Consider the following 14,467-nt stretch of genomic DNA (forward strand, 5'->3'; position numbering starts at 1 on the left):
TCCACTTATGTGGCTTCTCCCCTTCTGTTTTACCATCGACGGAGCAAACAACTCAAGGCACATACTCATTCGCTGCTTCTTCGCTCGATGGAGCAGTCTCCGTCTCCATCTGCGTTGCTTGCGTCAACGACAAGGCTTCATCTCCATTTGTGCGCGGCTTCTCCCCTTCTGTTTTACCATCGACATAGTAAGCAACTCAAGGCGAATACTCATTTGTTGCTTCTCCACTCGATGTAGCTGTCTCCGTCTCCGTCTCCGTCTTCGTCTCCATCTGTGGTGCTTGCATCAACGACAAGGCTTCGTCTCTATCTGAGCGTTTTCTCATTCTCCTCAACTATCGTTCATTGCAAAGAGAGGTGGCTTCGACCATTGTCGGTTCAACCTAGAGAAGCTGCGACTCCAGTTAAGTAAATACGACATTGTAATTTTGCGGAGAGGAGTAATTGTCAAAGAAGAAAGATGTAATATATGTGAAAAATTCATTATTTAATCAGATTTAAAAGAAGAAAATTATGGAGAAATGAGATTTCAGATTCTGGAATGTTTGCTTTTAATCGTATTTGGGCAATGTTTAATCAGGCTTTAAGCAAGATTTAGCCTAAATCCAGCCAAACAACATATACAATAATTTTTATACCGGATATATTTGTAAATAATTATAGCAAAGACAAAAATATCCTTCAATTCATATAGGTCACAGTTAAATTTAACGAAAGGTATGATTTAGGACCAATTTGGAGCAACTCTTAATAGTCTGAGACTAAATTGGAGCATTCTAAAACTCTGAGACTAAATTGGACATTTGTTAATAGTTGAGGAACTATTTTGGGCTTTTACTATATGATTTTTACTTTTTCCAACAAAAATAAAGTCAACATGTTTCAAAACAAACCTGAATGTATAAGAATTCTACGTCAATTTATTTCGATCTCTTCATTGACATAAGACCTACAATTGGCATATGAAAACCTTGGGTTCAATGAACTCCCAACAAGAACTTTGAATCGCGATTGTTTGGTTCGGCGTCCCGAGCACAGCGGGACGTCATTTTTGCAGAACGCTAGCAGCGGATCGAACTCCGCGACCCACGTTCAAGCGAGGGACTATTACACGGCTTACCCTTCGTCGTTCCTGTTCGACGCCGAATCCTCGCAAATGCAATTGGACCGTGGAGTTCTCCGCATGCTTGGTAATGGCCGCTGCGAAGCCATGTGCATCGATGGCACCAAGCGACTCTGTCACATCAGTGGCAATATGCACAAGAAGGTCTGGATCGCCGCCGAGCCGGCGACATCATCCTCGTCGGCCTCTGCGATTACCAGGACGATAAGGCTGATGTCATCCTCAAGTGCATGCCTGATGAGGCTCGACTCCTCAAAGCCTATGGTGAACTACCGGAGAGCACAAGTCTTAATGAAGCATCGCTTGCGGCCTCGATGAGGAGGAAGATGGCGCCAGGGATGACTACATCGAGTTTGAGGACGAGGACATCGATAAAATCTAGGCATCTGGAACTCGCTGTTTGAAAATTTCTTCTACCTTTTGTTGAACGTTTTTCGTTCCGCTCTTGCTTTTTCTTTGAGTGTTCTTACCATTATTATTATTATTATCTTATGAGCTGAAGATGAGATATTGTTATTATAGTCATTCCAAATGATGGGCCGGTATGTCTGTAGCAGCTTGTTGGAATAATGTGATTTGGATGCGGGATATATCTGCTACTTGTGTTGGATTGAATGGGTGATTATGCATTTTGTCTTGATGCTTTTTTGTCTGCAAGCTGATAGAATTATGCAATTTGGATATATCCTTTGGATATTCGTGCTGCTTATGTTAGATTGTATGGGTGTTTATGTAGTCTCTGTTAAGGTTGTTTTTCGTAGTCATTAGCATATGTTTATGAACCTTCCCCTTAGCTGCTAACACACTGGCTTCTTTTGTGTCCTTTTTTTAGTTAGCAGGATATACACGCATGCCACTATTTAAACTTTCATATAACTATAAACTTCATAAAAGCTCAAACTTATTAGTCGGTTTAACTACCATTCTATTTACTGTTTTTTTTTTCATGGTTTGCAAGTTAAATGCTTAATTAAATTAAGGAATCTGTTGATTTTTTATAATCAATCGTTTCTTCTGTTCTGGTGAGAAAGTGCTGTTTTCCTTATAATCCCGTTAATATCATGAACTTTGTATTTTATTTTTGGTTTAGCTTCCTGAATCATTTAGATTAAAGCTTGCCTATCATTAATTAAATTCATGCAAAGTTTTAAAATTCATTTGAGCTGCTGAATATGATTGCATGGACCTCTTTTTTTATCCAACATTGTCTTTGCACATCAGTTTCCATTGACTTATATATTTTCTGCTTGTTGCTTCCCTCCATTTTTCATGAATAATGAATGGAAGAAGGAAGAGAGAGAGATAAAGATAGAGAAAGAGTGGCTTTGGCTGCAGTGGAGCTCTCCCATTCACCTTTAATCTTGGTTTAGTAGAAGCGGTCTGGCTCCTTCATTCAGTTGTTAACTTATATTCTCTTTCAAATTTTTTCTTCCCTTAACGGAACATAAGATACAGAGGAGTTAGCTGAGAAAACACGGATGGCTTGACTGATAATTTTGATGTATTAAGAGATTTTAGGTGGTATGGTTATAAACAGTTTATTTTAGCATTAGATATGTAAATTGAAATGAATTTTGTGTTATGTAGATGATAGATTTATGGTTCTTCCTAATGATTCCAATAGCCCCACTATTAGCATATGTTTTTGTTGTGGTCTTCAATGCTTTATTAATCCCTGTTTGATGTTCATTTTACAATTTTTATGTTATTTTGTGCACATTCTCTACTTAAAATGTCTAACTAGCCCCTGCAATTAGTTTCTTGTATATTATGAACTGGACCTTCACCTCTAATTTATATGTTGTTTTGACAAATCCTAGAGTTAGACTACAAAAGGTGTTGGAGAGAAAGGGATGTAGAACTAAGGGTATATATGTGTCGACCGTTATTTTTTGAAAAGATGAAAAAGGATATGATGATTTTTTTGTAGAATATAAAAATAGTTTTAATATAAATATGATTTTTGAAAGTAATATTTTAATTTAAAAATAGACGAGACCAAGTGAGTCTCACATTTTGGATAGTTTGAATGACTAAACACGATACTACAAGTAATATACTTATCCCGAAGAATAAACATATCACTTGTAGTAGACTCAATTACCTAAACTAAAGAATTTGTGACATCCGTTTGGTCTGCGAAATATTTTATATGAGGTCAACAAGTTCCCCTACCTAATATGAGGATTAGATAGAGTTTATTTTACCTGAGTTTCAAGTTCTCTATAGAGACAAACCCCTATAGTTAATTACATCTTAAATGACCGGAGTCACTTAAAAAAACTCTCGATTAAGATCAGTGGTTTTATCTTCCAGATTTCAAAGTTTAGGTTTCCAAGATTGGACACGGAAAAATCAAACGGGAGTGGCTCATATAGGAACAATTATTTTAAGGAATCCAAAGGAGCGAAAAGTAGACGATATCACAGATCCAGGGAGAACCTTGGTGACCTCCAAATTATCCTATTTTTTTGCTTTATATCTTTGAAATGATGTTGTTTAATGTTTAATTCTGCAATTTATTTAGAATTTAGGATTTATATTCACACGATATTCGATCGTGCAAATGACCTAAAAATTTAGGAGGATTTACACTGTACCGTACGGTAACCTCAGAATCTTAAAATGTTAGGACTTATAATTGCACAACAGGGTTATGCAAAAACCTAAAAATGATATGTGAGGGTTTACGCTGCACAGACAAACTATCTCAAAATCCTATAGTTTATTATTTAAACTAATGAAAGTGCTTAATGATATGAATTTGTTTTGACGTTGCTTTTCTGAGTGTCCTCGTTGTGCTGCCCACAGTGTTCGCTCCAAGCTCCTCGTCCTAGCACCCTCGGGTTTGATATTAGTTTTAAAGGGTACATGTAATCATTAGGTTTTCCTACACTAAGGTATAATGTGTAACAGAATAATAAAACATGTAGTATAAAAGAAAAGGAGCAGTAGAAAGTACAATAAAGAAGAAGAAAAATATAGTATGCTGTGAAGTAAAATGCTGTAATGTAAATCAAACATGTATATCTTGGAGGCTTGCTGCTTCTTTAAGCAAGCTAATATGCACTGTATTGAACAAAAGAAATATTGTCTGGAAAAACTTGATAAAATCGACAAATGAAAATTTCAAGAAAATTATCAAAATCATGGGAAGATCTTCGAAAAGGGACCACGAGTGCTTTCCCCAAAAATTCCAATAAAACATACGAAAAATCCGAAAAGAGTGGACCACAAGCACTCGGGTTGGGGCTATGCTCAAATAATATATATTTGTACTCGAGTGACGTCGAAGACTTCTATCGGTCACCTGGATGTATAAAACCCACCACTCAACTAGAAGGGTGTTCTACTAAACCTAACTTAGGAGTGTATTTCTTAGTCCGGTATCAGTAATCAACAAGTGAACAACCAAATTGTAACACATTTAAAATTTATATTTTAGCTTGCACATGCATTTCAGGCATACAAAAAGGAAGTTATATTAATTTTGTAGTTAAAATATTTTCTTATAAAATATTGTATAACAATGTTCTTGATTTGAGTTAGTTTCTCTTCATTTGGATTCTTTAACAATGTTCTTGATTTGAGTTTTTCCCCCTTCACACCTCTTTGTCCGATTTCGTTGTAAAGTCTGATCCTTTTGACCTCTTTGAAAATGATATTCCCTGATTTTTATCGAGAGTTTTCTTAGGTGACTTCGGTCATTTAAGATGTAATTAGTTATAGAGGCTTACCCTTATAGGGAGCTTTTCCGAACCCAGCCTAAAATAAACCCTATTTAATTCTTTAAATTAAATAGGGGAACTTGTCGGCAAGTAAAACAGTTTCGCAGACCAAACGGATGTCATATATTTCATAGTTTATTTGATTGAGCCTCATCCTCAAGTTTTGTGTTTATCCCTCGGAATAGATACAGGATTTGAGATAGAGTGCTCTTTCATTTAAACTGCGAAAAATATGAGGTCAGTTTGATTTCATATTTTTCTAAAAATAATTATATATATATTAAAACGTCATTCCGAAGCGGGCGACGAGATTTCAATTCCGGCTGCCGACAGCTTCTTACGGGCGACCCCCAAACATAACTCTTTTTTGTGCCGACACCACCGCACCAATAAGCTGCCCCAAACGGGCCCTAAATCAAAATCTCACACTAGTCACTTTACTTATTGGGTAAGGCCATATGAACAATTAGTGGGATTTGTCATCCTTGAGATTGTAAGTACCATTTAGAACTCTTTTATTCTAATCTGAGTTGTAATACCTACTTTTGGGTTTTTCTAGTTCTTGAAGTTGTAAGTCCCTCCTTTGATCTTTTCTAAGGATGTTAGAATCAACATAGTTATTTGGGTCGACACAAAATAAAATAAAGCCATTAAATCAAGTTTAATTCTCCTGCCTTCTCACGTATGTAAGACCCAGACCTAAATAATTTTATAATAATGTTATAAGACCATTCAATGGGTTTATAATATTATTAGTTGGGATAAACCCAATGATGAAGATGATGGTGATGATGGGGATGCTGATTGATGCATGCCTATAACGACTGATATTGTTCATATTTCAGATTTTCTAAATTTTTTTTCTGTAGTTTACATATTGCTGGCTTCTTTAAAATAGAAATTGTTCAAATATTACTTCGCTTTCTATTCTATTTAAGATGTTTTCTATTGACAGAGCACAATCTAGACTGACAAACCTTGCGCGCCTTATGGAAGCTAATGGTCCAAAGTTATTGGGTTCGTCATATGTGGATCCCATTACAAGTTTTAGTCTTTTCCAAAAATATTCTGTCGATCATCCGGAGGTGATGTTCTATTCTAATTATTTAATAGCTTCTGACATTTTTTTGTGTTAGGAGTAATTTTTTTATTTTGGTTTATTGCATAGTGTATATTGTTTTTTACAGGTGTACTGGTCAATTGTAATAAAGGAGCTTTCTATTAAATTCCACAGAGAACCTAAATCTATTTTTGATACTTCTGATAAGTTCCAGTATGGGGGAGCTTGGTTACCTGGCGCAGTTTTAAGCATAGCTGAATGTTGTCTATTTCCATCAAATTCTCCAAGGAAAACCGATGAAGATTTGGCTATTCTTTGGATGAATGAAGATCCTGATGATTCTCCTGTTAGAAGTTTATCACAAAGGGAGCTCCGTGACCAAGTGATGTACATGACTCTCATTTCTGACCTTGAACTCTGAATTTATGTTATTGCACTTTTCACATAATGGATGCCATAATGATTTGGCTTAATTTATTGTTGTATGTGACTGACATAAATTTGCCCTTTTTTTGGTTGTTAGGATGGTCTCAAATGCGCTTGACACTCTATTTACAAAGGGCGATGCAATTGCAATTGACATGCCAATGACTTCGATTGCGGTTATAATATATTTAGCCATCATTCTTGCAGGATACGTTGTTGTATCCATTGCTGATAGTTTTGCCGCCAAGGAGATTGCAACTCGCATGCGGATATCCAAAGCCAAAGGGATATTTACGCAGGTGACTTTTAGTCCCTTTTGTTTTAAATTGCCCGCATTATCACACAACCAAGAAACAATATTTACACCCCGTGGAAATGTTCTCTTTGAAGGTTTTTTATATATTTATGGGGTAAGTTAGAATTTTTATAGCCATTAAGTTTATGCTAAAGGGAGATATGCAGACGTTTGATTGTTTTGGAGCAACTTAAGTAATTGAAAAGGTTTGAGAATTGAATGATTGGTATGATTATGACATTTGGTGTCTACAAAAGAGAAGAGAGGTTTTTGTTTTTTTAAGGTTTGTATGTTAAAACTTGTTGGCATGGCTTCTTTTTTGTAATGTGAGTTATTCATGAAACATAGGAGAATAGTGACGATGCAAAAACTAATACAATTTAATGGCAACTAGCTTATGTTTTGCTTAAAACTTTGCAGTACGTAAGGAGCACCTATTTAAGTTTATCATTAATTAACTTTAAATTGAATTATATTTGGTTTATATTTCATGTTGACTCTCTTCTATTTGCTATTATCACCCATCTCTTTCTGGCAGCTTGACTGTTATACGCACAAATTAGACTGAATGTCATTTATTTAAGTTGGAGCCTTTTAATTTTTGTCAAAAATCTCGACTAGAATGTAATTTACTTTTTGAAGTATATGACAGTAAATTCAAGTTTTAACATCCATCATTTTGCGTATTTTATAACAAAACTACAATGAAGGATTCAGTCTTGTTAAGGAATATGTTTCTCAACGTGAAATCCTTGAGAACATAGTTTTTTAAACTTAACTTGCCAATTATTGATTCATGTTTCTTTCATTTCATTAGCAGAATTCTATGGAAAATCATGAGTTATTGATTGTTTGTAATAGATAAAAGGAGGATATTTTGTGCCATGATTATGATGATTATCATTTTGGGAAGTTAATGATTAATTGCTTTCATTTATCTTCGAGGTAACACATTAGCATTTTCTGTGTCACTACCATGATAAAATGATTACCAATTCTTATGTGTTTTTTTTTAAATTTTTTTTTTTAAATTTTTTTGTTGGAGCTATTACCAAATTGATAACTTGAGGTTTTTTCAGGATTTCATCATTAGGGGTGGGAGGAAATTTCCCCTTTACAGGTAACTGTGTCATGCAATGAGTTCATATTAGATAATTTTTATGATAAGCTTTTGATGTTGTCTCCGAGTTTACTTTATTGAGGTGAATGCATTATCATATCTTCTTTCACAATTTACTCTTTTCATGGATTAAGTTTAATGAAGGAAACAACTTTGTCTCCCGCCCATCAAATATATATTAAAAATGAAAATGATCTAAATAATCTGTCGACTATTTTTGAGATGTCATTTTAGCCTTAGACTGTGTAAAGAGTCTATTTTTGTCCTTCGATATTTTTAGAAAGGGAAGAAATAGTCCCTGAACTGTTTTAGTCTCGTTGTAAAAAATGACCCACATAGAGGATATTTTTAATACATTTTCAATATTACAAAAAGGTCAAAATAGTCCTTGAACTATTTTTGGCGTTGTAGAGTATCTATTGTTCCAATTTAAGCTCTCGACTTCTCAAATTTGATCAAAAATATTATATTAATTCTTCAAATATGATCCATAATAATCCACCATAGGGATTATTTTGAATCATATTTGAGAAATCAATGATCTAACTTAGAACACATTTATAGTCTAGGACTAAAATGATCCCATATAAAAAGTCCAAGGGCCATTTCGACCTGTCTCTTTTTTGATATAAAATCAAATAACTTGTTCAAAACTTAAGCAAGTGATAAGGAAAGCCAAACAATTACTTAGTTAAGTATTAATATAAATCTAGGAATTAATTGCTTCATTTGTATTTTTTTGGCCGTATTGATGGTAGTGGCGACAAACAAATTATTTACACGGTGATTTTACTAAGTATTGAATATGATTGTTGCTAAACTTGAGCTGTTCTTGGTTCAAATTAAACAATAAAATTGAATATCATGTTATCGCTGATGAAATGTTCTCTCTTTGATAAACTTTGTGCAGGGGAACTCAAAATTATTACCCTATTTTTATATGCTAAATAATTTTTGATAATTTAACTGACCTTTTCTTATTTATATTCTCCCAATCATTTAATTATAAAAAATGTTTTATCTTGATTATTCTGTATGTTTTTCAGTCGTGTAATAGAGGGGAGCAATTGTCAGACAATTGTGGTTCCTTCTTCTGGCGATGATGTGGCGCTTACACTAAGGAGCCATGATTTATCATGGAGAGATTTTCTGTCACGTGTTGCAGGCCTTCCCAGGTACAAGTTGGAATTTTTTATTTAAATATTTTTAGATCCTCAACAGCAACAACAAGGGGCCTTTATCACACTAATTGGGGTCGGCTACAAGAATCTTTTTTCTCCATTGTGTCTTATTGAGTGTCATATTTTTATTTAATTCAAATAAATTAAGATAATTTTTTATTAAACATGTCCTAGTCTTTTTAGGTCTACCTCTACCTTTCTTAACAAAAGTCAAATCTAAACATCTACTCCCCTAACCACCAAGTGATATAACAAAAGCTAATTTACTATCTATTATACTTGCAGGCCATGTGACTATTCCCCTGTTTACCGACCCGCGAATGCTGTGATTAACATACTGTTTTCTTCTGGAACCACCGGTAATCATGATTTTCTCTTGCTTTATTACTTCGAACATTTCATTTACTTTGGAAATGAATTAATTGTTCATTAATATGACTTGAATCAGGAGAGCCCAAAGCTATTCCTTGGACCCAAATTTCCTCAATTAGGAGTTCAGCTGATGTGTGGGCACACCTTGATATCCAGGCTGGAGATATATTTTGCTGGCCTACTAACTTGGGATGGGTGTTGGGACCAATATTACTCAACTCATGCTTTCTGAATGGTGCTACACTAGCTCTTTATCATGGATCACCCCTTGGATGTGGCTTTGGAAAATTTGTTCAGGTAACGATGACAATGAATATGTAAGGGAAGATGCTGAACGAACTTTATTGACATCGATGGACATCGATGTTTTGTAAGGAACATTTTTTTTTTTCATTGTTTAGAATGCTTCGGTGACAATCTTAGGAGCCGTACCGAGTTTAGTGAAATTTTGGAAGAGTAGCAAGTGCATGGATGGGCTTGACTGGACAAAGATCAGGTAGATTGGGATTTACTAAGGGGTCGTTTGGGATCACTTTATTTTTTATTTTTTATTTTGTTTAGTTTATGATTTGATTTAAAACAAAACATGTTTAGTTGTTTGATTAAATTATGGTTGTTTTTAAAGGCACGCAAAAACACATAAAAGATTCTTTGGAGTGTTTTGAAAAATATGGTAATTTGTTTTTAGAAACAAAAATAAAAACACGTGAAAAACACACTAAACAAACATATTTAAAAAATAGAAGAAAAAATAAAATAAAATAAAAATATTGATCCCAAACAAGTCCTATGATCTTTTTTATTTGAATTTCGGTAGCTAAAAGCTGTTCTTTTTGTTTTGTTTTCAATTTTCTTTCAGGGTATTTGGTTCCACTGGAGAAGCCTCTGATATTGATGATGACTTATGGCTTTCTTCTAGAGCCTTTTATAAGCCTATTATTGAATGTTGCGGCGGGACAGAGCTTTCATCATCTTACATCCAGGGAAGCTTGCTGCAACCCCAAGCTTTTGGAGCATTTAGCACACCTTCAATGTCAGCCGGTTTCGTCATTTTGGATGAACAAGGAATTCCTTATGTAAGAATCAATATTTTGGATGATATTTTGTTATTTATTTCTAAAAGTGTACTTAGTACTTATAAACTTCATTTTCTTGTATACCAGCCTGATGATAAACCTTGTGCTGGAGAAGTGGGTTTATTTCCTAAATTCATGGGAGCTAGCGATATGCTACTTAATGCTGATCACAAGAAGGTTTACTTTGATGGTATGCCATCTTATAGAGGAATGGTGAGACTCCTGATATTTGTTTGTTTGAAATGTATTTACTGTCTATGTATGTGACTTTTGCTTCAAACGATTGCCCTATTTATCTGACTCTAGCTATTAATGTATCCTGTTTTGGTAGTAACTCAAGCATCTAATTATTATTCTCGACACTCATCCTAGCAAGGAAACTAGGCTTTTATTCCTTTGTTGTGTATTGAATATGCTGTATTTATCAGTAATTTGATGAAGATATGGTTCATGTTGCTATTTTTGCCTTTAGCATCAGTTATTATTCCTTTGCGAGAGGAAAAAAAAAGGGATGAAAAGTATGTTTTGAGGAGTTTGTAAGATTGTACAAGTGGACAACTATCAAGTTTTTTGCAAAATGGACGGGAAATATGTTGAAATCTCTGTTATGCCATTTTTTGGCAGTGAAAAGTTAAAAAACGCTTTCAATCATAAGGAGGCGAGAGTTTCCTAGGGTTGCCTAGAGCCGGGAATAGTAGTGGTGCAAGTAGAGAGAAGCTAGAGGAACAAGGAGAGAGTGGTGTGGTGAGGGAAGAGGAAGGAAATTAGATTTTATTGGTGAGATACGATCATTCAATGTGACTAAACTTCTTACACTGATTGTGCGCTAAAAAATACCGAGAGACTAAAATCTTTTTTCACGTTTGAGTGAAACAATTTTGTGATAGTTACAATATTTAGTTGAACTAGGGATTGATCTAAATGCTTTTTGAAACGGATAGCTCCACCGAAGTGAATTTGGTGCAGTAAGAAGGCCAAATAACTGAGACATTGTGGTACTGGAGTTAGCTCAAACAACAATAAGAAAATCTAATATTGTTCCGAAATTAAAATTAGAGATACAATCTCACAAATGAAAATAGAAACAACAATAAACACGACACAAGACACAGGACTAGAGTGAATTTTCAGGTGTTGGTGGCAGTTAGGGGCTCCAGAAAGATGGTGGCAAGGTGGGGAAATTGCGGGATTGCGGTGTGTCGGTGGTAAGACAACAACTTTCTATCTTGTGTGGCAGCGAACTGGGAATGGCTGGAACAAGACAGGAAATCAGTAAAAATAGGCTCTCCTGGGGCACGGAGATGAGTGGAAACAGCAGCGGGGTGAGCTTCTGGAGGTGGTAGCAGTTGTGGGAGGACGGATTGACACCTTGCTGTTTCGGGCGTTGGCAGCAAGTCAGGTGTGTTGGAACAGTATGCAGACAGCAGCAAGAAGGGTTTTGGATGGCGGTAGCAAGGGAGAGGAGTGGGGAGTGAAACAGAAGGCCTGGGAAAGAAGCGGCAGCGAAGAGTAGGGAGGGGAAGGCGATGGTGGCGCCAAAACTGTAGAAATTCAGCAAGATATGTTGTCCGGGGTGGCTGAAGCGTCAGAGATAAATACCCCTGTGAAAATGAGTTACAACCGGAGCACCACTAGATACCTTGGAAGGAGATCACCACATCAGACGAACCACAACCGGAGCACTGCCCGCTCCTCTCCGTTGCTGTTTGGGGCGTTGGCAGCAAGTCAGGTGTGTTGGAACATTATGCAGACAGCCGCAAGAAGGGTTTTGGATGGCGGTAGCAAGGGAGAGTAGTGGGGAGTGAAACGGAAGGCTTGGGAAAGAAACGACAGCGAATAGTAGGGAGGGAAAGGCGATGGCGGCTACCAAAACTGTAGAAATTCAGCAAGATATGTTGTGCGGGGTGGCTGAAGCAAGGAAAGATGATGGCGGCGGGGGAGAAAAAGAGAGGGGGGGGGGGAGGGGGGGGGGGGGGGGGGTCAGAGATAAATACCCCTGTGAAAATGAGTTACAGCTGGAGCACCACTCGATACCTTGGAAGGAGATCACCGCATCAGACAAACCACAACTGGAGCACTGCTCGCCTATGGATACAACCCTAGAAAGGAAAAATTGGAATGATGATGACTTTCTTGATAGAAGCACAAAAAAATTGAAAACCTAAAACACCAGAATCACATATATAAGCCCTAAATAACTAGGATTGTTTCCTCCTATGAAAAGAAAGCACCAAATCGGTGTGGGAGAGCTGGTCGGCCTTCCTAGGATGGACTTGTTTGATCCATACAAAGGAATCGTGAAAAATAGTCCTGCAATATTGTAGCTAGGGTTGCAACATTGTAGCACACTATAGCAAACATAGCATAAATGCCCCCGGATAGCTCCAGCGTCAGTCTCTCGGGATTGAGGGAGCTTTGACCTCGTCTGTCGGAGATTTTCTCTCATAATATTCAGGTCAACCCCATTGAAGATAGTAGAAATATTGTGAGCTACTGGTAAGTCAACCTTGTAGGCGTCATTCCAAAACACATATTGAGAGAATAAGTATCCATCTACTTTTGACACAACTTGAGCTGGAGCTGCATAACGACGTAGATTTTTACGAGTCAAATCCTGAGCAAGTAAATCTATAATTTGCTTCTCTCACTCCTCGTACTTAGCTACATTTATTTGATAAGCAAGTCTGTTAGGAGGAATCAACTCTGGAACAAGATCTATGGCAGACTGATCCACACTGAATTATAACCACTTGGGAGATACCTTTTCATCTTATTCTCTAAATGGGCATGAATCCCACTCTAAGATGTTCTTTTCCCCAAAGAGCCTAAGACGATTTTCAATATTGTGGTTCATCCATCCTATCAGATCATCTATTGATTAATACTCTGTTAAAATGATTTTACTACCTAAATAACTTCATATAGCCTTCCATAAGTGGAGCAAAAGCTTCTCGTCTATGACATGTTGGACCTCCCTCATTTAAGGCAGCTCAGGGAGTAAACTTTTTATCTGAAAAGTCTAAAATTTTCTTATATGAGGTTTCCTTGTGTATGGTATCGGCTTCTCCAACTCATGGCTTGTTTGGACATCTAATGTCAGTCATGTTGATGCTCCCCTAAATGCTTATAAAAAAGTAATTTGAGTCATCACAACCCCATACTCTACATGAACGCCCTTTATCTCTGATTCACTACCTTCTAGAACAGCTATTGTTAACTCAGCAGAAATCTATCTCCTAGGTTCAACTAGAATTGATGGCGTCTCTTCTTTGTTGGCTGGCAGTTGGTACTCCTTATTTGTGTCTTCGCTTTCCTTAGTGTCTACTATATATTTATCTATTTCTTCAATTGCTCTCTGATCCATGAGAGATCATTCTTCTGGTTGTGCAATTTTATTCCATGTGCCCAACTCTGTGACGGATGACACACCTTCTGTCCGGGATATATTTGGAAATGTTGGTTGGCTCCACCTATTCTCTACTTTGAATCAGTTTCTCCTCAAATAGTGCGGCTTGGATATTCCTGTTGGTGTACTCTAGTTATATGGTCCCAGGGTTGAACATTGCCTATAAGATGTGGTGATTGCGCGATGATGAGGTTTTTTTACTTTTGAAGCTGGGGTCTGAACATCTAACTTCAATGAATTAGTAGTTACTGATATATTTCTCTTTTTATCTTGGATCATATATTGATTTTTGTCTTTTCCTTCATGCTAGCGTAAATGCTTCAAATTTTTCACCAAAGTAATGCACTCCTCTTTAACTTATTTACAAGTAGTTTTATCATTCTGTATGGTGGGATTTCCCGACAGTCAAAGAAAAGCTCCACGGTCTGAAGCCACTCGATGAACTCGTATGGATCTAAGTGACCATCAAAATGTAGCAAATCCATCGTCACTTCAAATCTCTAGCTTCTTAGATATATCAGGTAAAATCTTTGGGGTAGAGGTTCAACATTGAAATCTGCATGGTAGAAGAGATTCACTATATTCCTTTGATCTGGTAAGTTATCATTGTGATTACAGTTGATCCATCTAGATTTTCTCCTGTCGAATACGACAAGTTTTGGAGAATTCCCCTCCGCCTTC

At 36.4% G+C, this 14,467-nt stretch overlaps 1 protein-coding gene and 1 pseudogene across 4 annotated transcripts in view; both read left to right on the top strand.

Annotated features, from left to right (window-relative positions):
- Nucleotides 1-14,467, top strand: part of LOC110026151 (probable acyl-activating enzyme 18, peroxisomal) — a 39,169-nt gene that overhangs the window by 6,848 nt on the left and 17,854 nt on the right. For 3 of the 4 annotated variants that reach the window (XM_020726988.1, XM_020726989.1, XM_020726987.1), the window contains exons 2-11: nucleotides 5,806-5,935; nucleotides 6,038-6,297; nucleotides 6,434-6,635; nucleotides 7,711-7,751; nucleotides 8,798-8,926; nucleotides 9,218-9,291; nucleotides 9,381-9,601; nucleotides 9,706-9,800; nucleotides 10,164-10,380; nucleotides 10,468-10,593. In XM_020726988.1, the coding sequence (XP_020582647.1) occupies nucleotides 5,806-5,935; nucleotides 6,038-6,297; nucleotides 6,434-6,635; nucleotides 7,711-7,751; nucleotides 8,798-8,926; nucleotides 9,218-9,291; nucleotides 9,381-9,601; nucleotides 9,706-9,800; nucleotides 10,164-10,380; nucleotides 10,468-10,593 (1,495 nt within the window). Of the gene's footprint in view, nucleotides 1-5,805; nucleotides 5,936-6,037; nucleotides 6,298-6,433; nucleotides 6,636-7,710; nucleotides 7,752-8,797; nucleotides 8,927-9,217; nucleotides 9,292-9,380; nucleotides 9,602-9,705; nucleotides 9,801-10,163; nucleotides 10,381-10,467; nucleotides 10,594-14,467 lie in introns of those variants that run through there. The other variant, XM_020726990.1, reaches the window with a different exon arrangement.
- Nucleotides 1,075-1,547, top strand: LOC110026152 (annotated as a pseudogene).

This window comes from Phalaenopsis equestris, unplaced genomic scaffold (assembly GCF_001263595.1).
Source record: "Phalaenopsis equestris unplaced genomic scaffold, ASM126359v1 Scaffold000353, whole genome shotgun sequence".
Taxonomy (NCBI): domain Eukaryota; kingdom Viridiplantae; phylum Streptophyta; class Magnoliopsida; order Asparagales; family Orchidaceae; genus Phalaenopsis; species Phalaenopsis equestris.